Consider the following 20803-nt stretch of genomic DNA (forward strand, 5'->3'; position numbering starts at 1 on the left):
TTATTCTCCAGAGGGTAAGAGATTCGAACCATGACACCATGACACTCACCATCCTGCTCAGCTTCGAGAGACTCAAGAGACTAGGCTAGACCAGGTTCTCTCTCTCGCCTGGACCTTCCAGCAGAGAGCCGGCCTCTCTCTCTCTCTCTCCCTCCCTCCCTCCATCTTTTCCTCCCTTCCTCCCTCCTGTCTTCTCCATTTAGAAATATTTTTGATCATCTGAACCCATAGGGTCCATTGATTACTCAAAATATGGTACTTCCTGGCATATCTGAACATTTCCATTCCACAGGGTATGGCCCTTTCTCTTTCATGCATTGAATTATTATGGTCCTATGTCTATGTCATCTCTTTCATGCAGGTTTCAAACTTTCTGAAGGCAGAATTAAAAAATGCCATTTTTAACACCATAAGATTATTATATATATTATTACATACCTATAGTACTACAAGTATTAAATGACATGTCAAAAGTACAAATATATCAATTTGTTTATTTGTTGAGTTATTCACCTATACATACTACCTAGGTATGTGTTAGAAGACAAAACAAGTATGGCCTGGGCTCTTTGGGCATTTATAGTGGTTGGGGAAAAGAACTCGAGTCAGAGCCAGCAGACTGACATAAATACAGGAGCCTATGTTACCACTAGGTATTGATCCTGTTTACTCTCAGAGTCTCGGTATCCTGTCTGGACAAACAGAAAGGATATTTGCTTTCTCCACTATGCATATATGTAAAGGAGGGCAAACAACACTTCATTTAATATAAAAACTTTCCAAATGATACAATATAGTGACTTATATTTGTCCACAGTTCATATTCTTATGTCCAACAGATGGTGTCTCAGTCTTCTTCCCTGACAGTAGACTTGTTTCTAATAAGATGGATAAGGCAGAAGTGACATGCAGTCACATGCAGGGAGGACAGGACATTAAAGTGGCACGTTTTTGTAGCCATCATTTCTTGAAGCATTTTGTCCAGGAGAAACAAGCAGCTATATTGGAAGCAGTCCTACTGAGAGGCCCACACAGTGAGTCTGAGAAGTCCTGTCCTACTGAGAGGCCCATGCAGTGAGTCTGAGAAGTCCTCTCCTACTGAGAGGCCCATGCAGTGAGTCTGAGAAGTCCTGTTTTGAACCCTGTTTGAGTTTCAATATATATGGTTTTGGCCCAACCAAGCTTTCAGATGACTGAAGCTCAGGGCAATGACTCAGCACACTAGCATTCCTAAGTAGCTCCTGGATTCCTGGCTCCTGAAGCCATTTGAGATGTTTTAATATTTATTAAGTCTCAGAGTAATTTTTCACATAGCAATCTAAAATGATACATAGGATACAGCAGAAGTTTAAGATATTTTATTATTATTATTATTATTATTATTATTATTATTATTATTATTATTATTGAATCTGCTGATGTTTGCTGAGTGAACATGTCTCAGTCTATTGTAGTTTATTGGTAAAACAATGGCCATTGAAAATGGTAGCTTCAAAAAGAAGGAAGGGAGTGAGGACAGGGAGGAAGGAGAGGAGGAGCAGGGGAGGAACAGCTTTATAAAAGACAAAGAACAAGTCCACTGGATGTGAGCTTCTGATGGGTGAGTCGCAGGCATTTCTCACCTGCCACCCGCTTCTCACTTTGACAGTGACTGTAGGCAACATGCAAAATGCTTCCAGCTAAAGCCACTGTTCATTTTAGCAGCCTGCTTTTATTTTATTCCATTTCAGGTCTCATTTCCAGACAAAATTGATAATTTTAATTAAATATGAAATGAGAATCATACTTCTGCTCTACACATACTGTAGTTTTTTAAATCAGAGAAGGTCACCATGGATATCTGTAATGTACAACAGACATGGAAGTGGGGATTATGATTTGTTTGTCTCAATGCCTGCCTCTGAGATTCCCTGTCATTTACGACTTTACCATAGCAACACTGACCAACAGCTCCCATTGTTAATGCTGTTGTGCATGGGAGCGGTGAATTCACAGCATTCACTAGCCACCTTGGTGAATTAATTACAGGCCAGACAAATTTAACATAAAATGCTCTAACTGTCTTAGGCCCACACTATCCCAATTTGCAACTGTTTTATTTAACTCCCCAGTGAGAATACAGCTGAGGAGGATTGTCAATGGATTAACTATTTAATAATGAGTACGAAATTTAAATTCCTCACGGAATACTTCCTGACCTCAATTTTCCCACAGCTTCAAGTGTTAACTCTTGAAATCTATAAGAACAATTACTTTATTTCAAATACTATAGCAAGGAAGGGCATAAATGATACAAATCTGCTAGTTCGAACCACCTGATTAATTAAAGAATTAATAGGTTATGTAAATTAAAGGTAGTTTGAAAACATTCTTACTTGTAGGAGACACTTTGGCATCTGGAAAAGGTTGTGTACCCAGGGTAGGATGTGTCCCGTTGGGTAGACGTCTTGTTGGGGCAATCACAGAATCTGAAACTGTAAGGCAGATATTTACAATGGATAAAATACTGTTAAAAAATACTTACTTAACTCTCAAGTATTTTAATTTTTCATTATCTAGCAAATCAGTATTGAGGACTTGTTATGTATGGACTGGGCAGTGAGATCTACTGGTGAGTGGGAAATGTATTAAAATGTTTATACATTGGCATGTTTGCATGTGTGCATGTAAATTGAAGCTAAGCTGTATTGTTTCATTTATATTTTACACTCATTCTATTTCTTTTAACTACCATTAGTGTGCCTTACAAATAGTCCTACTGAAAAATCATTTTATTATATGTATATGGGAGTTTTACCTGCCTTCTTGTTTGTATACCATGTGTACCAGGTGACCCCCAGAAACCAGATGGAGCATAGGATCTCCTGGAACTGGAATTGTAGCAGAGTAAGTGTAATGTTCGTGGAGATAGCTGTAGTCCACTATGTGGATACTGGGAATCAAATCTAGGTCTTCCAGAAGAACAAAATATCCCAACCACCAAATCATCTCTCCTGCCCCTGAAGGATTTTTTTTTTAAACAATTACAAGTATAAAGGGGATTTATTGACTTTAGGAAAATGTAGATTATATGTAGTTGGTTAATTTTTGATTCTGGATGATTTTTGTGACTTTTCTAGACACAACATTACTGCTTAGGAAAATCATTAGATTATGAAAATGATCGTACTATTCTTGCTCTGCATCTAGAATTCTTCTGACCTCTTCAAATGGCATCACAGTTTGGTGCCACGTCCCACTCCCAACTTTCTGTCTTGGTGCTGATTAGCGTGTTTTCATCTCTCATGAACTGCACACTCTATCCAAAAGGCAGATGTTTCATCTCTCACACTCTATCCAAAAGGCAGATGTTTCGGTCCAAGCACAGTAGGCTCATGGAGACCACTTGGTCACTATGCTGTTTCCTGACATTTTTCTCATTCCCAAGCTTCCTCATGTAAACCTTTTTGAAAATTGCGGAGTCCTAGAGGACCTTCGTCATATGTTCCTTTTCCTTAACCTTAGTGCTAGCAAGGATCTTGCCACTATGTCTCATGGGTCATGCCCCTTCAGTGAAACAATGGGCTTTTTCCTCACTCTATTTGCAGGTATTGATAAATGGAAATAATGTAGTATATACAAAAGTAGCAGAAAGATCAATCTTATGTGTCTATCTGATTGCTCTCAGATAATAATCATTGTCTTCTAATACAGTAAGATTAATGAGAAGATGAAGTGTGGAGCCGCAAGATAAATATGCCTACATGGTTTTCTCTGTGGAATGCTTTTACAGAGCTTGTAAGCCAATGCCTACACTCAAATCCCACCCATGCCCTATGCTTATGAATAAAGCATTTTAGAATATCACCATATTACTTTACTTACATGCGGTCCATTACAGCCTCTATGCTGTAGTCCTTAGTTGATAATTAGGACTAAGTTAATATTATTGATTAAAAAGTCAAACATTTACTGTCTCACCTTTTACAGATAAAGAGTTAATTCCTAAAATTAAAGGTATTGATTACCTTCAGTCCCAGATTTCTACAGTGTAAGGCACTCCTATTTCACTGATGGATATTTCTGTTTAGAACAGAATTCTTCTGTGTAAACTACACACATATCTTTGGAAGCTGGGAGGGTCAGCCTCTTAGTCCATTTTGGAGACTTTTATTACATACTGATTTTTATTGTATACTGAGAAGAGCTCTTTGCCCCATGTCTAGATCCCATATGGATTTCAACATGAAGTCTGAATTCAGAAAGTGTCTGTCTGGTTTCAAACTGGACTGAAAAGAAGAGACACTGCCTTGATCAAAACAAAAGCGAGGGCTGTTCCTAACGTTTGGGTGTAGAATGAGCAGTTATCTCACACCCGTTTCCTGTCATTGCATGGGCTGCAGTGTTGGAAGGGGTGGACTTCTGGTCCTAAGCAGTTCCATCCTCTCTGAATCTCTACTGTCTGAAGTCACTCTGCTACAGGCTCGGGAGCTCTCCGAAATCATGTGAGGCACAGCAGCAGCCGGGAGCCTGGCCCACAAGAAGAGCCGAGTCAGTTAATTTTGAGCCGTTTTGTGATCAAGTATCAGTGTCCCAGACCTTATCTTCTCTACCTGAGAAGTGAGCAGAAGTCTTAGGGCATGTTGGATCCTTTATTCCCAAAGTGTAACCTATAGACAAGTGGGAGAGGTTGCCTGTAGGGTCTTATTAGAAATGTGGAGCAGGGCAGTGGTGGTGCAAGCCTTTAATCCCAGCACTTGGGAGGCAGAGACAGGCAGATTTCTGAGTTCAAGGCCAGCCTGGTCCACAGAGTGAGTTCCAGGACAGCCAGGGCTATACAGAGAAACCCTGTCTCAAAAAACAAAACAATACAAAACAAAAAAGTGGAACTCAGCTCCAGACTTACTGCATTAGAATCTATATTTTAGCAAGCTCCCTGGGTGATTTGTATGCATATTAAATTCTCAGTTTATGTTTTCAGGAACCCCGGGAGCAGTCACAAATATGAAGCTTGCCTCACTGCAGGAAGTCGTCAGGCAAGAAGTATCTATCTAGAATCTTCCATTTTAAACCTTAGTGTTCCATCTCAGCTATAGGGATATCTTTTTGTCTTTCTCCATATCCCAAAATTATACGTGAGCGGAATTATGCATTAAAAACATGTACAGCACAGACACAGGGGGGCATGCATGTGTGTGCATGTGCACGTGAGTGCACCTCCCCACACAAAACATACACACACACACACACACACACACACACACACACACACATACACACACGCTATTCAGTTGTCAACCTTCAGCTCTATCACAGATGGCTGGACCTGAACAGTCATAACTGGTATTGAACCCTGATCAACTTTAATGACAGCTATGACATTTTCAAAACCAAAGAGATTTTGTAATCAACTCTTAGATTAAAAGCAAACAAAATATCCTTTTCATTTTTCTCAAAGAAGCAAACAATCTAAGGATGCTCCAATCAGAGGAGCACCTCAGAGGAATATTACTGTTCAGTCTTTGGCATTATGATCTTTGTCCTAGATCAAAGGACAAAACCTCCTAGACCAAGGAGAAAACTTCTCGCATTTCCCCACAAAGTGTCTTTTCTTTTCCAGAAAAGTCTCTCAATTTCTCTCTTCTGGTCCCGAGAGCGTAGGTTTTCTTACGTTTTCATTTCAGTATCTAGTCAGCAATAATAGCTTGATGTGGTGGCTTTAATGAGAAATGTCTCCTAGGGGCTCATGTATTTGAACAGCTGGTACCTGAATGAAGGGTGCTATTAGGGTAAGGTTCTTAGAACTCTTGGGAGGTGAACACTTGCTGCAGAAAGTCTGCCACCTTGGGGAGGGTTCAGTGTTCACCTCGTCTCACTCTACTTTCTGCTTCTCCCTGTCCCTCTCATTCTCTCTGCTTTCTGTGTGTAGCCTTGGTGTGATCAGTCAGCTTCCCATTCCTGACAACATGCCACACCTTGCCCACTACTGATGGTCTCTACCCATCTAAAACTCTAAACCAAAACTCTTCCTTCCCTAAGATCCTTTTGGTCACTGCGTTTTACCACAGCAATGACAAAGTAACTGATACACTTGGCAAAGCAATAATTATGTGACAGGCATCAGGGGTGTGCTCCAGAGTTCAGAAAGCATCTGCAAGGACTACCCCAGAAAGCATGTCTGCCAGCAGTGCTTAAGAACCCGGAACAAAGAATGAAACGTGATTCAAGAACGGCTTTGCGTACGGAGGCCTATTGTGCCTTCAGACTCATTCACAGTGATTTGTCTTTGAATGGGATCACAAAGAGAGCTATAGTTTTGGGAAACTCCAAGATTTATTGTCTTTACTATCTCACTTTAAAGGCTAAAGGTTCATTTGGTGATTAAAATTTACCTCTTGGCTGTGAGTCTAAACTTATACAAGAAGAAGGACTTCCATAAAAAAATATGAATTATTGAGTCTAGGGTATGAAAATCAGGATTCCATTTTACCTTAAAAGTTTTCATTATTTTCTGATATTGAAACAAAACATGGGTTTTAATATCAGAAGACATTGGTTTGTGGTGGTGGGGAAATAGTATTCTGTTTAGGAACTGAAGGTTTTAGAGTCTTTTAGGTCCTGGCTTCAGATTCTGCCAAAGCTCTTGGCAAATCTATATGCGACATGGAAAACCTCCTACTGATTCCAAGACTGCCGCCCTCCTTCTGTGTCGTCCTCTAGGAAAGAGCTGTGCTTATTTTTTAGGGAGCTGGGTAAAGTTGAGGAAGGCTGTTTCCATATAAACTCCTCATAATTTCTGAAGGAGAGCCTCGGAATTCACGGCGATTCCTTTTCATGTTTAAATATATGCACACAGCTAGAGTCCCAGCGGATACTGGCTTTGACTCAGCATGGGATGGAGCTTGCGTGTGAGTAGTGGGAAAGGTTTGTGTTAAGATGTGTAGTCCTTCATCTAAAGATCCAGTAACCAATTTTTGTATCTGTAAGGACTTGGTCAGGGCACTACGCACACTGTCCTGAACAAAAGGCTTCCTGTATAAATTAGTATGGCTTTATGAGTATGTTATAAACAACATTTACGAAGATAGGATAACAGTTAAAGAGGTTAATACAGTTAAACAGTTAAAGAGGTTAGAGCTACACAGCTATAATAGTGATTTAAAAATCCGTTTGGTTTTGTCCAAGTACTACTAAATATGCACATTTGATGGCCAGTGTTCAGGCGTTCTGAAATAGGCATAGCTGTTGTCACCGCATTTGCTGAGACATTTGTCATCTTTTATATAATAAAAGCTCAAGTATTTTATGAGACTCAGAGTAGTAAATCTTCTGGTTATTCAAATTTTGTAATAACTGGAGTGACTGAATATATCAATTTTTCTAGTCATAAAAGTCTCTATATAGATAGAGACCGTGTTTCAAACTAGGGTAATAAGTTCTCATGGCATGCAAGCATTGCCCCTATGTAAACAGTGAAATTATGCGTGCTGTGATTACTTAAATTTTCCATTCTTTATATTTATTATTTGAGTGTTTGCCTGTTTATGTGTGTGTGTGCCTGAGTGTATTTGTCATAGCACACACAAGGATCAGAAGACAACTTTCCAGAGTCTGCTCTCTTCTTCCAGCATGTGGGGTCTAAAGATGGTATTCTACAGTCAGTCTTCACAGCTAGTGCCTTTGCCCCGAGTCGTTGACTAGTCCTGAATATTTTTATGACTTGGGAATTTTAAGGTACCTTAAATTTCAATTAATCATAAATGCTATTATTAATTTTCATTGGATGATAAATGAACCAGAATGCTTGCTGATTAAACAATATGATAAGGCTGGCTGTGGTGCCTCATGGCTCTTGGAAGCCTGAAGCAAACAGGTTGACAGGAATTAGAGGCAAGCTTATGCTAGGTACTGAGTTCCAGGCTAGGGTAGAAAACAAACTGAAAGCCTGTCTGGAAAATAAAAACAAAAAGAAAATAAAAATGAATTGTGATAATAATAATAATAATAATAATAATAATAATAATAATAATATCACTGTTAGGAATTGCATAGCAAAATGAGCCAGGCAGTGGTGGCACACGCCTTTAATCCCAGCACTTGGGAGGCAGAGGCAGGTGGATTTCTGAGTTTGAGGCCAGCCTGGTCTACAGAATGTGTTCCAGGACAGCCAGGGCTACACAGAGAAACCCTGTCTTGAAAAACCAAACTAAACCAACAACCAAACAAACAAAAAACCAACCAACCAACCAACCAACCAAACAAACAAACAAACAAAAAACAAAAGGGAATCATCTGGTTTTTATTTGAAAAAATTATTCTTAGATTCTACATATGACTTGTTTAATATTTTGAAATTTAGTAATTTGGGCTTATATGGAGAGCTTTCTGGTAGTGTACTGGTGTGGACAAACAAAAACTCTATCCTTTCCGAATTAGTCATGTTCTGAGTTGGTGGATTTCTTGGCTAACCCTTATTGACTTTATTCAATAGGCAACTCACCCAAGGAAAACGTGATGGGTTGTGATGAAGTATTCCACATTTTATTTCCCGGGCCTGGCGACAGAGCCATACAACAAACTGTCATGTTGTTTGATTGGGATGGACTTTTATGCATCCTTATGAAAACTGACTTTAGTTCCCGAAATCCACTACTGCCGTTTTTCTCTTCATTTGTTATGTATATTCCTGCGAAAAACAAATGAAGCGTGAATAGTCACTGACATTTTCTGGATCAGCCAGACAATGATGCCAAGACACTGCAAAATAAAATTTGCTTATATTTTGTTTTAGGATGAGGATCTCCCTTTGTTGCCCATACTTGCCTTTAACTCATGGTTCAAGCCATCCTCCCACCCCATCCTAGTAAAGAACACACAGACTTATGTTGCAACACACAACTAATTTATAGTAATGGGGACTCTCAAACAGTTAGCCTTTAGTTTCTGAGAAGCTAGGCCGACTTCCAACAAAGCTGGAATTAACCTGAACCAACTGTTCCAGTTTATAGGTGGCATTGATCCATAATCAGGCTGTAATTTACATTCATTATATGTTTTTCTTATGACTATGGATCCAAGGGCTTGGGGGTAAATTATTCCAACTCAGTAGTGTCATTTAGTAATGGTGAGATTGATAATTTGTACTTGAATTGGTTTGAACTCTTGCAGGGCTCTTCTATGGACTTTGGTCATATAGTAAGAATATACCAAATATATATGAATACAATATAAAAGCTCAAATTCTGGATATGAGCTTCCCATTTTGTGTTGGTCTGAGTATATTGGTTTCCTAATTTGAGAAAGTATGTGTGGGTATTGTCCTTGTAAAGTGAATGCAGGGTATGTTGTGTGGATTGGCCCTCCTCCTCCTCATCCAAATGTAATGGACGATGTGTATTCTAATTCTGGTACCATATCATACTCTTTCCCTGAAATAAGCTGTATATTGATAAGCATTTTCAGTTTGGGTTCCATGAGCCTTCTCTAGAATCTTATAACAATCACTGTTTCCCCATAGAACAGATCATTCTGAATTCTCAGAAAGTATTTACAGTAAGGCCCCCTCTCCCTTTTTGAGACTGAGTCTGCTCTATCTCTGCCTGGCCTCAAGCTTGTTATGTAACCTAGTATAACCATGTGCTCTCGATTCCCCCATCCTCTCTCTCCCAAATGCTAGGATAGTAGGCCTATGCCAACATGCCTGGCTCACATGAAAGGCTTTTGCTGCTAATTTCGAAGTAACTCTTTGGAAAAGTATTAGCTAAATGTAGTTGTATGCTGGTGGAACTCTGATCACACCATCTGGACTCTTATTTGAGAAAGTGGTAGGCATATCCTATCCGGGTGCTTTATTTATACAGTATTTACTTAACAGGAAAATACACTTACCATAACTTTTAACACATAATTTCAGGAGTGTGTTGTGTTATCATTGGAGTAAACTGCTTTTAGAGTGAACTCTTTAACCAGGAAATAATTTATCAAGGGGATCAATAAAATCATCCAGCAGCAGAAGCTGTTAATTTTAGAAAGTCAAAGAAATACTTGAGCAAGAGCTTTGAGACTCAGTTATTGTTCATTGTGTTAGAGGAATGAGTCAGTCAGTGGAAGGCCTGTTGTCCAGGCATGGAGGCTGCATATTATGCTGCCAGTGTTAGGACCTATGAGAAATACTATGTGAAATTGTCTCAGGGACTTAATCCTTTCCAGTAAACTTGTTCCTTGTAAAGGAACTGACCCCTTTATACCCATCTCTACTGCCATACCCTTAGGTCCTGCCCCAGATATTTGCAAGAAAATGGAAATTATCACTTGGTTGCAGTGGTGCCAAGAAAATTGAAGGTGATATGTTAAAACAATAAAGAAACATCAGAGCAAATAGAGGTGCTGCAGAAGCAGAGAAAGCATTACGAATTATACGTTTATTTGAGTGGTTTTTGTCCTCATACAGGATATTTTCTTTTGCTGACACAAAATAAAGTATATGTTGTCTGAAGAAATCAACTTCTATTCTGAAATACCTCTTCTATTCTGAAAATATTGCCTTTTACCTCCTTGGAGGAACAAGACGATGTATCAGGAAGTGACACCTAGTAGGTAAGATGATGTTTTTCTTGGAACAACAATTACTTTTAGGTGCCAGATCAACCTGAGCACCGAGGCTTTCTAACCCTTAGTAATGCCAAACTCATTTCTGTGGCTTTGTTTCCTTACCTTCGTCATTGCCTTGAAGAAATCTTCCATCTATTAACCAGGTGATATTTGCTTTGGGGAACACATTCTTCAGTAGGCAGGTAAATACTCTCTACAAGAGACAGAAAAGGGATTATTTGCAAATTTGGAAGAAATTCATGCTCACTATGTCTCCATTTACACGAGAGAAATTAATGATTTTGTTTACCTTTACCTGTGCACAGGACACACAAGGTCTATTTGCCTTTAGGGGCCTTAGCAAATTTTTTGGCTAGAATCCTAGGTCAATTTAGGAAAGTAAGGCTATTCTAATGTTGTATGAGGTTTATGGATTCTGAAAAACAGAAGTGGTACTAAATGGAAGTCAAAGCGTAGAAGGAAAGAGCTACAACAGGCACAGAGCAGAGAGGAATGCTGCCAGACTAAGAGTAAAAGGGAATTGAGCCATTATTTCTGTTTCTAAAATAGTATAAAATACCATCTGTAATAATGGTCATATAAACGATTTTAAGTAAAATATCATTTTTGGAGATTAAAAGTCATCACAATCCTTTTTGCCTCTGGTCTTGATTCTCTAGGGCAGAGCGTTCATACTTCCCATTTATAGGTAACAATTAGCAAACCCCAAGGTATTGTGTGGATAAAGGAATTAGGATTAATTAATGGTCTTTCAGCCCAACAGATTTCTTGGTAAAATACTTTGGTTTGAAATTAGCAACACATGGAAAGATGTGTAGTATAGTGGTTTGTACGAGAATGGACCCCGAAGTTATAGATTTGAGTGCTTGGTTCCCAGTTGGTGGACTGTTTAGGGAGGATTAGGTGGCGTGGCCTTGCTGGATGAGGTGTGTCACTAGTGGTGGGCTCACACCAGGCTCAGTCTTGTTCTTTCTGCTCCCGCCTGTGGATAAGATTTAACCTCTCATCTTCTGCTCCAGTGTCATGTCTGATTGCCTTCTGCTATGCTTCCCACCGTGATGATCCTTGGCTCACCCTCTGAAACTGTAAACAAGCAGCCTGCTTTCTTTAATAAGTTTCCTTGGTCATGGTATCTCTTCACAGCCAAAGAAAAGTAACTAAGATAGGTATTATGCTATTAAAGCAGAGAAAGAGATGTGAGATTAGTTAGATCTCATTTTCAACACCTTTCATTCTTTAGAAGCTGCAGATTTTACTGCATACATGGTGAACACACCCAATAATATTTGTTAGTTCTCATAATTTTGTCTTATGCTCTATAAAATTATAATTCCATTTCTAATTATTTATTTTCTTACTACCAATGTGTGAATTTTGCATATGCCCTGTCCTGTTCTTTGTACTTAAATGTTTCCCACATTTGTTGAATCTGATAATAGTTGACTAATAAAGAACTGAACTGTCTGTAATGCTGGTGTGCCAATCTACCAACAAGTTACTCTCAAGTCAAACATTTCAATCTGTGAATCCAACCTCAAGGATATCAGGAAACTCTTTCTGGTAGAACCCTCCTCATATGCAGCTTCCTGCCCTCAATACATTGCAGTTAACTAGGGTAAAAAAGACTTCCCAAGGTTAGGCTATTGTATTTAGGATAGCAGGGGTCAAATATTGTAGCCTCAGTATTTTCGATTTTTAAAGATAATTTCTTTTGTTTTTCAGACAATGTGGATACATACATATGATTGGGTTGCAGAATTGAAGAAATTATGGGCTGCGGACATAGATACATGGTAGAGTGCTTGCATAATATTCACAGTACTTTTGGTTTGATCTCCACCATTTTTAAGTGCTACTCTAGGTCTCCTAGATTATATACTTGCAATAAATAAGAAAAAATCAGTTTACTTAATCTAACAAGATGCAAAAAATTGATTTTTATGCTCTGCTGGTCCACAATGGAGTAGAGAGATTTGAGAAACGAAATGGTAATGACAAAATGGTTACACTTTATTTGACATCCAATGCCCCTGACCTTCTCATGACTCACGGTGTCTACCATCAGCCAAATGCCCAAGGATAGGGAGTTAGGAACATCCTCATTAAGACACAGTTCTGCTGAGACCACTGATTTGCTGAAGAAGTTTCTGCAAACTTCCAAAAGTAGTTGAATCTATTGACATTTGAAAGGATTCAGATTTTAAATATTTGTTCGGTTTTTTTCCCTGTGATAAAACACTGAGCAAAACCCACCTTTGTGGAAGAATAGGTTTTAAATCATTTTACAGGTTGCAGTATGTCTTAGAGAGTAACCAGGGCAGGGGCTCAAGATAGGAACCCCCCCCCCCCAGACACTGTCTTTCAATATTTGATTGAAAAATATGGGTCTTATTCTAACATTCCTCTCATCTCTAAAACTGAAATGTAGGAGGGTGTAAGAATCCCATCTTAGGTGTAGTGCTTCAGGGACTATCAAGCACAAATGGTCTTGCTGGAGAAGTGGTGTCATCTTCATGAAGGACCTTGTAAAATAATTGGTTAATGCTTATTCCTTTATAGCTTACAAATAAATGAGACTCAGACTACAGTTTGTTTGGCTTTGGTAATTACTGGGGGGTTATTCCTAAACTACTTTTGTAAGGGGAGGATGAACAGGCTTCTTCCCTTGCTGCGGACCCAAAATACTTGCTATTTAAATCTTTCTGGGTTATTTCTCCTCCAGCAGCCAGATGTTCTGGGGCAGAGAGCATTTCACTTGGGCATGTATTGCTGGTCCATCATATTTAATGAAGACCTCCTGTTCTCCCCATTTTCTTCTTCCCTGTGTTCCCCTTCTCTCTTCTTTCTTCTCCTTCTTGCAACTTCCTACCTGCAACCCCCAGCCCAGTAACTCAAATTTCACTTCTTCCTGTCCTCCCCAATAATTAGCTGTGACCATCTTTATTTAAGTAATAGTTTTAGATTGGGAAGCAAGATTTACATAGCATCTCTTGGTGTATGTAAGGACCTGTTCATTGGGAGTAACTAGATCTTGGGGGCCAGTAATTAGCATTTGAATGCATAGTACCAGACCAACCCCCAACAAAACCTGGCATAAATGAGCAAGAAGAGAAATGCTGATTAAATCGGAAAGAAAAATGGAGTAAATATGTATACATGCACAAAAAGATTATTTTTATGGGCAGGAATGGTATGGACCTAGATGGTATGGGTATGTCTGTTAGAAAATGGTGAGCAATTTAAACTTGGATAGCTAAGTTGGGCTTTTTAGGAAAGAGGAACAAATACAAATTGGAAATGTGGTCCTGGAATCTGGGAAATTCTGGTAGATGACTGTACATATGATTGCTCATTTTGTAACTGGGCATACAGTTGAATGGAATCTGGCCTTACCTCTTCCATGTTGTATTTAACCGCATCTCTGTGATCTATTGCGAGATAACACCTCTAGGCAGCTCTTATTAATCACTCAAGGAATGTTTGTCTAAAAGAGCACAAAATAGCACTGAACCAAAATCTCCACAATTTATCTCCTCACCTTCAAGACTGATGATTCTAAGACTTTCAAGATCTGCAAGAACACGATGGCCTCACAACTGTATGCAAAACTCGTAGAATGCTAACCACCCCCAGGTTTTGTAATATCTGCTGGACAGATGAACTGCTGCAGAGATGCCTGGAACACATGAGTTATTTCCTAAGCTGCCTCCCTTTCTACAGATGGGGGAAAAAGCATCAAACACATGATGTTAAGCTGCTCTTTCAGTATGCAGCCCACCACCATCTTTTTGGCTTTGCTGGTTTACCAAATAAATCTTCTTCCTTGCTCCATCACTACTGCCTTTTTTGAGAGGTAAGTAGGATAGGCTAAGTAACAATTCATTCACAGATGAAATACCAAAATGACGAACATCTTGTTTACCATCTATGAATATATCCCTAATTACTATATCTGCATTGTGATGGCAGCTTTATCAGTGGATTTTTTGTTTTTGTTTTTTAGAATAGTTTTGAAAGCATCAAGGTTTTTAATCTAGAATAAAAGACACTGATCACTGATCACTGGCCTATCTCTATTTTGTCCCTCTGTGTATTTCTGCATCTAATTTTCCCTTTGTGTCACTGCCTCCTGCAGTTACCTTGGGTTCCAGTAGACAGAACATATTGATGAGCATCTTTTTGACAAGGGACTGAGCATCAGTGAGCCTTGCAGGACAGAGCAGTACTCAATGGGGATGGCTATCAAGATGGTAGGTGCACCCTGTGAGAAGACTCAGCATCTCATGGGAACCAAATTATTCCTTTCACATAACAGTGATGGGACATAGTAAGACCTCCTTGCAAAACACTGCTCCATTATTCATGCCTCACCTTCTGACCCAGTTCTCTCTCTGAAGAAACTGAGAGCAGGTGTGGCTCTATTGATATCACCATCTACCTTTCCCCTCTATTTAACTGAAGTACTGGGATAGGTTCCGAGCTTGGTCTGTTGCAATGCTCAGGGTTGGTGTGTCTTTGCCCTTAAAACTCCAGTATCAGAAAGGGAATTTTTTAAAAAAAAATGTTTCCGAAGTCTTCAAAATAATTCTTAACTTCGCTTGGAATCCTTGTTCTATCCATCTCTCTGGTCTGGAAATGTAATTTATATCCTCCACATATTTGCACTGTGACATTTCTCTCTTCTCTTTTACACTGTTATCTATTTCTCCCTGTAGAAACTGTCATTAACAAATATCTCCTCTTGATAGGGTTTGCCTGCCCAGTTTAAACACAAAGGTGAGTCTATATTTTTCATAAGTGGTGATTATCTACATGAGATTACAAGCCACGAGCATTTTAGTTTCCCCAACTCTAATGGCAGAACTCTGAAAGCATTCCAAAACCCATGTCTTTGTACGTCAACATTTTTTGGGTTTTCAGATTTCTCTCACTAAATATCCTGCTTTCTGCAAGTTTGGTGATTTTTTTTCCTGATTGCATTCACAGCAGCCATATATTTTAACTAAATATAACAATGATCTTAGAATTGGGGGGGATACATGGAGTCACAGGGTTCATTGCCTTATGGGGAGATTATATTCCATTCTCTCCACTTTGCCTTACATTGTTCTTGGTTGGAGAGGCTCAACAATCCAGAAGACAAATAAGGTGCCTAAAGGCACTCCATCTTCTGCTTTGCTGCATATCCAGTTCTCAGACATCTTTTTACTAGTGGTGGAGGAAGTAGGCATTAGATTTGTATTTGAGTTTGAGTGTTCCCAGAAAACCACACAGCCATTCCACACAAAGCCCTCCTGGAAGTGGAAGGGAACTAAACCCAGAGAGTCCTCCTCCTGGGATCAGGCATGAGCTCCTCATTAACCAAGGTGTACAGGAATGTGCTCATAGAGCACCAGAGAAATTAAAAACAAGTTCTGAGCCTTTCCTGACTATGAGTGCCTGCTGTGACTGGGTTTGGTGTGGGGGGGGAGGTGAAGTGGAAACTTAAAGGTTCTTTGGAAAGTCAGATGGTGTTTTGCTGGGTCAAATGTGAAGGAACGTTTTGCTGAAGTGGACACAGTGAAAGGCCAAGGAACATTGTGAAGGAACGTTTCACTGAAGCAGACACAGGTAGAAGGATGTTCTGCTAAACCAAGCACAGGAAAGGAAACATGATGAAGGATTCTTTACTAACAAACGACATGCATGTATTGGTCTGCCTTACATTGTGTATTTGAGCTCCATTTGTTGGGACTCCATAGAGAGAACCTGCACCAAAAAACATCTGATAGTGTGCTGCAGCTTCTTGCAGCTTCCATAGATTTGGGCTGATTGGCAGAGTGACGTGAGCTGAGACAGTCTCACGTGTAGTTTTGCTAATACTCCCACGTGCTGAGGCCACATGCTGTTTAGGGGGAGTATAAAAGGATTTAAGGGAGTGACAGGACCTAGCTTGGCATGCCTGTAGAGCTAGCTGGGCAATACTTGTTGGTGTCATGTCTTCACTAATCATGGCTTCTTCGGGAGAGGCACAGCTGAGGACTGTGCCTGACATTCCTGCTAGTTCATATCCTTCCTCCTTGGCTATTCCTGCTAGGTAATGCCATCTGTTGCTATTCTGACACTACTGAATTGAACTGCTGATATCCATGAAGTGTTTGGAAGTGGTTCCAGCTGCCGAGGCTGACCAATGAAATGAACTTCTGATTTCCTGACAATGCAGATGGGATTTACACCAAAGAACCATTTCTAAACAGGCCCACTCCCTCCATATCCTTTCTTTTCCACTACCTCTGGTGGGTAGTGGGCTAGAAGGGAAGTTAAAGCATTTAACAACTGTCATTAGAAATAGGATTTAAAAAAAAATTAAAGTTACAAGGAGGGGGTTTGGAGGCTGCCGTGGACTTCAAGCTGGATGAATACATTTCTCACTCATTTATGAAAAGACATCAAGGAGAGAGAAATCAGATGGATTTTTAAGATGCAGTGTAATTTTCTGTTTATTAATCTGGATTTGAAATAGGACAAATACGGACAACACCTGTTGTAAAGGTGCTTGGTGAAAATTGGGTACCTGTTGGCTCTGCAGACCTAGCTTTGCCAGGAAAGGAGAAGTATAGCTAGCTGTGGGCAGAAAGAAAACAGGCAAACCCAGTCTGAGGACTCGCTCATTTCCCACTTGTCCTAGCCTGCCAGATGCTCCTGATAAAAATAGCTAAGTTTGCTGGTGAGATTTATTAGAACCTTAACCTCAGAGAGACTGCTCTAGGGTCAAACGTATGCTGGGAACTATCTGACTTATATCTCAAGAAGCCTTTTGGCCTCTAGACTGCACACTGCAGCATCACTTAAAAAGCAAGAGTCTCCTCCCATCAGCACATCTATGTGCCTTTCACCTGTAAGGCCTTACCTGTGAGCACCCTGAACACTATCAGCACGGAGCCTGTTCCTCCTCCCCCCGCTAAAATACGATCAGTTGTCAAGCGGCACAGGAACAGGAGGCAGCTAAGAGGGGAAATCAAGGGAAATCTTGTCCTGATATTTAAATATTTAAAAGTGCTTGCTGTAATGGGTGTCTAAGAACACTGGCTTCAATCTAGAGAGTTGTACTTGTTGGGCAGGGAACATCTTTGTTACTAGAAATCTGTTTATTGAGGGGCAGACCAGCTTGTATTTGGGGGAAGAGAAATAATGAGTAAATTGGCTATTTTTCTAGGACCTAACTCACTCCAGTATTCCGATAAAATAGAAAATTGAAAACTTCACATCAGCAGGTATAGGCAACTTTAGACAATTATTGTGAATTCCCAGTCCCTTCCCAACTGTCCATCAACTTTATTGTTCAACTAAAACATTTTGCACACTCTAATGGCAGCTGTGGAAGATGATCTATGATGAGGCCAGGAGAGGATGAAGAGAAGGTTAGAACCAAGATTCTGTCAAAAGGAGCTTTAGAGATGAAGGAGGAGGTTAGTAAAGCCAATGCCCCAGTATTCCAACTTGGCCCCTGCTATCACTCGGGCCCCATCTCAAACAATATGCTACCTGTCACTATGTGTCAGGCAGGTGAGTCATGGCCTGAGGGCTCATTATGGGTACCACTGACCTGTCAAAGCATCTGAAAAGCACTGGCAGAGAGGAGTTGGATTAAGGTGACCACACTCCCATGGGGCAGCACCATGACCATGTCTCTGGCTCCCTACAAATATGGAGGATGACTGGGGCAAGCTCCTGGGGCTGGTGGATGCTCTAGCTTTATGGTCCAGCCAGAGGGAAAAGGAAGTTAAAAGGATGGAGAGGGCCATAGAATGGTGGGAGAGAAGTGGGAGAGGGAAGGAACAAGCACTGGAGGAGGAGGAAAGGACCTTTCTGGAGATGAAGAAAGGATGGAGAGAGCTGAGAAGGACGTATGACCGCAGCCAGGTAAAGGACTTGCCTGCAGCAGCACATCCTGTCCATTCTGTCTAAACTCTGCTTGAGGACATGTATTTTGATGACACTGGATTTCATCATGTTAGTTTCTGCTCAAATATGAAGCAAAGTACTGGATGGGGTGCTTTGAAGACTGAGCAATCACTTGAGTTAATAATCTTTACAGGTATAAGCAGACCAAAAGCCTAGCTACAGGCTTCCTACGGTTTGCTGACTCATGGTTAGAATTTCAAAAGTCACTAATGAGACATACGAGTTATTTTGTTGCCAGTGTCTGAGTTGTCTGAGGGTTATTTTGTTGCCAGTGTCTGAGTTGTCTGAGGTGTTTCAGGTCAGAATGCACCTCACAGGTCAGCATTTTCAGCCCTTGGTTTAGGTGGAGTGGAAGATTTGAATGGAATGTGCATACCTCAGCTGCTCACCCCCAGGGAACCAGAGACTACAGGACAGAGGTATTTGCTTCCATCCTGCTGGTGATCCAAGACAGGATATAGAGGTTATTCTGTGTTATCCAATGACGGGAGGACTTAGCCCCCATCCTGAGCTCTCGGGACCTTCCCAAGGACTCTCCTCTTTTGGCCTGAAGACTTCGTTTTAGTCTCACATTAAAGCGTTTCAGCTGCCTAACTTTCCTGCCTCTTATGAGTTTTTCAACAACTTAACTAAAAGGCATTAATGTATAATTAAGGCAGAGAAAATACAAAATACTTATCAGTTCACTGGGCGTAAATGTTAAGAATAAAAAAAAATGTACATTGGCAAATAGGTCAGACATTAAAAGGCAACTATTGGACAAGCCTGGTGACCTGAGTGCTGTCCCTAGAACTCAGTTCAGAAGGGGTGATCAACTTCTGAAAGTTATCCTGCGATCTCTTCATGTGTGACTGTTCTCACACATACAACACACACACACACAAATAGTAATTAAAACTAAAATAGTAATTAAAATTAAAAACTGAAAGAATAGAAATATTATAATTTGCTCACAAATATTTAAAACTTTAATTCCACATTAAGGTATGACTTAGTTAGAGTTTTATGGTGATAAAGAGACACTATAACCAATGATAGTCTTATAAGGACAACATTTAATTGGGGCTGGCTTACGGGTTCAGATATTCAGTCCATTATCATCAAGACCAGAAGCATGGCAGCATCTAGGCAGACATGGTGCTGGAGGAGCTGAGAATTCAAAGCCTTGACCCAAAGGCAGACAGGAGAAGACTGGCAAAGCCACCCCACAGTGATATACTTCATTCAACAAGGCTACATCTATTCCAACAAGGACAAATACTCCCATGGGCCAAACATTCAAACACATGAGTTTGTGGGGGCCAAACCTATTCAAACCACTACAAGGTATGAGAAACAAAAAATTAGTGACTGAGAATTACTTGAAACCCAGAAAAATAAAGAAGGGAGGCAGTGTAAGAAGAAGTGAAGGAGAGACAATTATAAAGAAAATGTGTTAGAGAGAAGTCTGGAGAGAGAGAGAAAGAAGTGGTACTTTAAGAAAGTTTTATAACGAATAAAGAAAGAGCCCATGACCACCAGGGCGACTGAACAAAAGAGGACATTTTTGTAGATCCCCAAGGCACAGTTTTAATGCATTGCCTTTGTTTCATGCTCGGAGACCAGACATTTATTTGAGAGGTACGTTTTAGATTTTCCTTGCACATCTAAAATACTAGTTGCATGGCAAGCCATTGTTCTCTGATATTTTATTAAAAGGCTCATCTTCAAATGTTCAGAGATGCTTTGAAAAAAAAAGAAATGAAAAAGACTCTAATAGTCCACATGGAGTGAAAATGTCCTGCATTGCTGAGGCTACATCTAAAATATTAACTTAGGGAAAGAATAACATCATACTGGAGGAGACTGTGGCCTCTGTACTGGGGCTGCCTGATATGGGATGTTATTGAGCTGACTCCTCAAGTGCCTCTCTGTGCTTTCTCTCCTTTTGATGAGTTGATTAATCCTCATTTTCACCTTGACAGGATTTAGAATCTCACTGGAAACACACCTTGGCTATACCTACAAGGGTGTTTCCAAAGAGGTTTAACTGAAGAGATGAGACATGTCCTGAATGTGGATAACAACATCTGGATTAAGGTCCACGCTGAATAAAATGGGAAAAGGAGCTGGGCTAACATCTGTAATCCCAGCACTCTGGAGGTAGAAGCAGAAGAATGTGGAGTTTAAGGAGGTTGGCAACATAGTTGTGTTGAGGCCAGCTTGGGCTGTTTGAGGAGAGAGAGAGGGGGAGAGGGAGAGGAAGAGGGAGAGGGAGAGGGAGAGGGAG

The 20803-nt window shown here is 40.2% G+C and overlaps 2 protein-coding genes across 5 annotated transcripts in view; one reads left to right on the top strand and one right to left on the bottom strand.

Moving 5' to 3' along the window:
- Positions 1 to 20803, bottom strand: part of Cd96 (CD96 molecule) — a 77607-nt gene that overhangs the window by 24666 nt on the left and 32138 nt on the right. For all 4 annotated transcript variants that reach the window (XM_031364021.1, XM_031364019.1, XM_031364020.1 and 1 more), the window contains exons 6-8: positions 10693 to 10783; positions 8480 to 8665; positions 2376 to 2474 (exon numbers count right to left, since the gene is read on the bottom strand). In XM_031364021.1, coding sequence (XP_031219881.1) covers positions 2376 to 2474; positions 8480 to 8665; positions 10693 to 10783 — 376 coding nt within the window. The remainder of the gene's footprint in view (positions 1 to 2375; positions 2475 to 8479; positions 8666 to 10692; positions 10784 to 20803) is intronic.
- Positions 17961 to 18537, top strand: Zbed2 (zinc finger BED-type containing 2). The gene is given in 3 exon segments (XM_031364577.1): positions 17961 to 18060; positions 18063 to 18260; positions 18263 to 18537. Coding segments are annotated over 3 exon segments (573 nt in total).

Source organism: Mastomys coucha, unplaced genomic scaffold (assembly GCF_008632895.1).
Source record: "Mastomys coucha isolate ucsf_1 unplaced genomic scaffold, UCSF_Mcou_1 pScaffold12, whole genome shotgun sequence".
NCBI classification, from domain to species: Eukaryota; Metazoa; Chordata; class Mammalia; order Rodentia; family Muridae; genus Mastomys; species Mastomys coucha.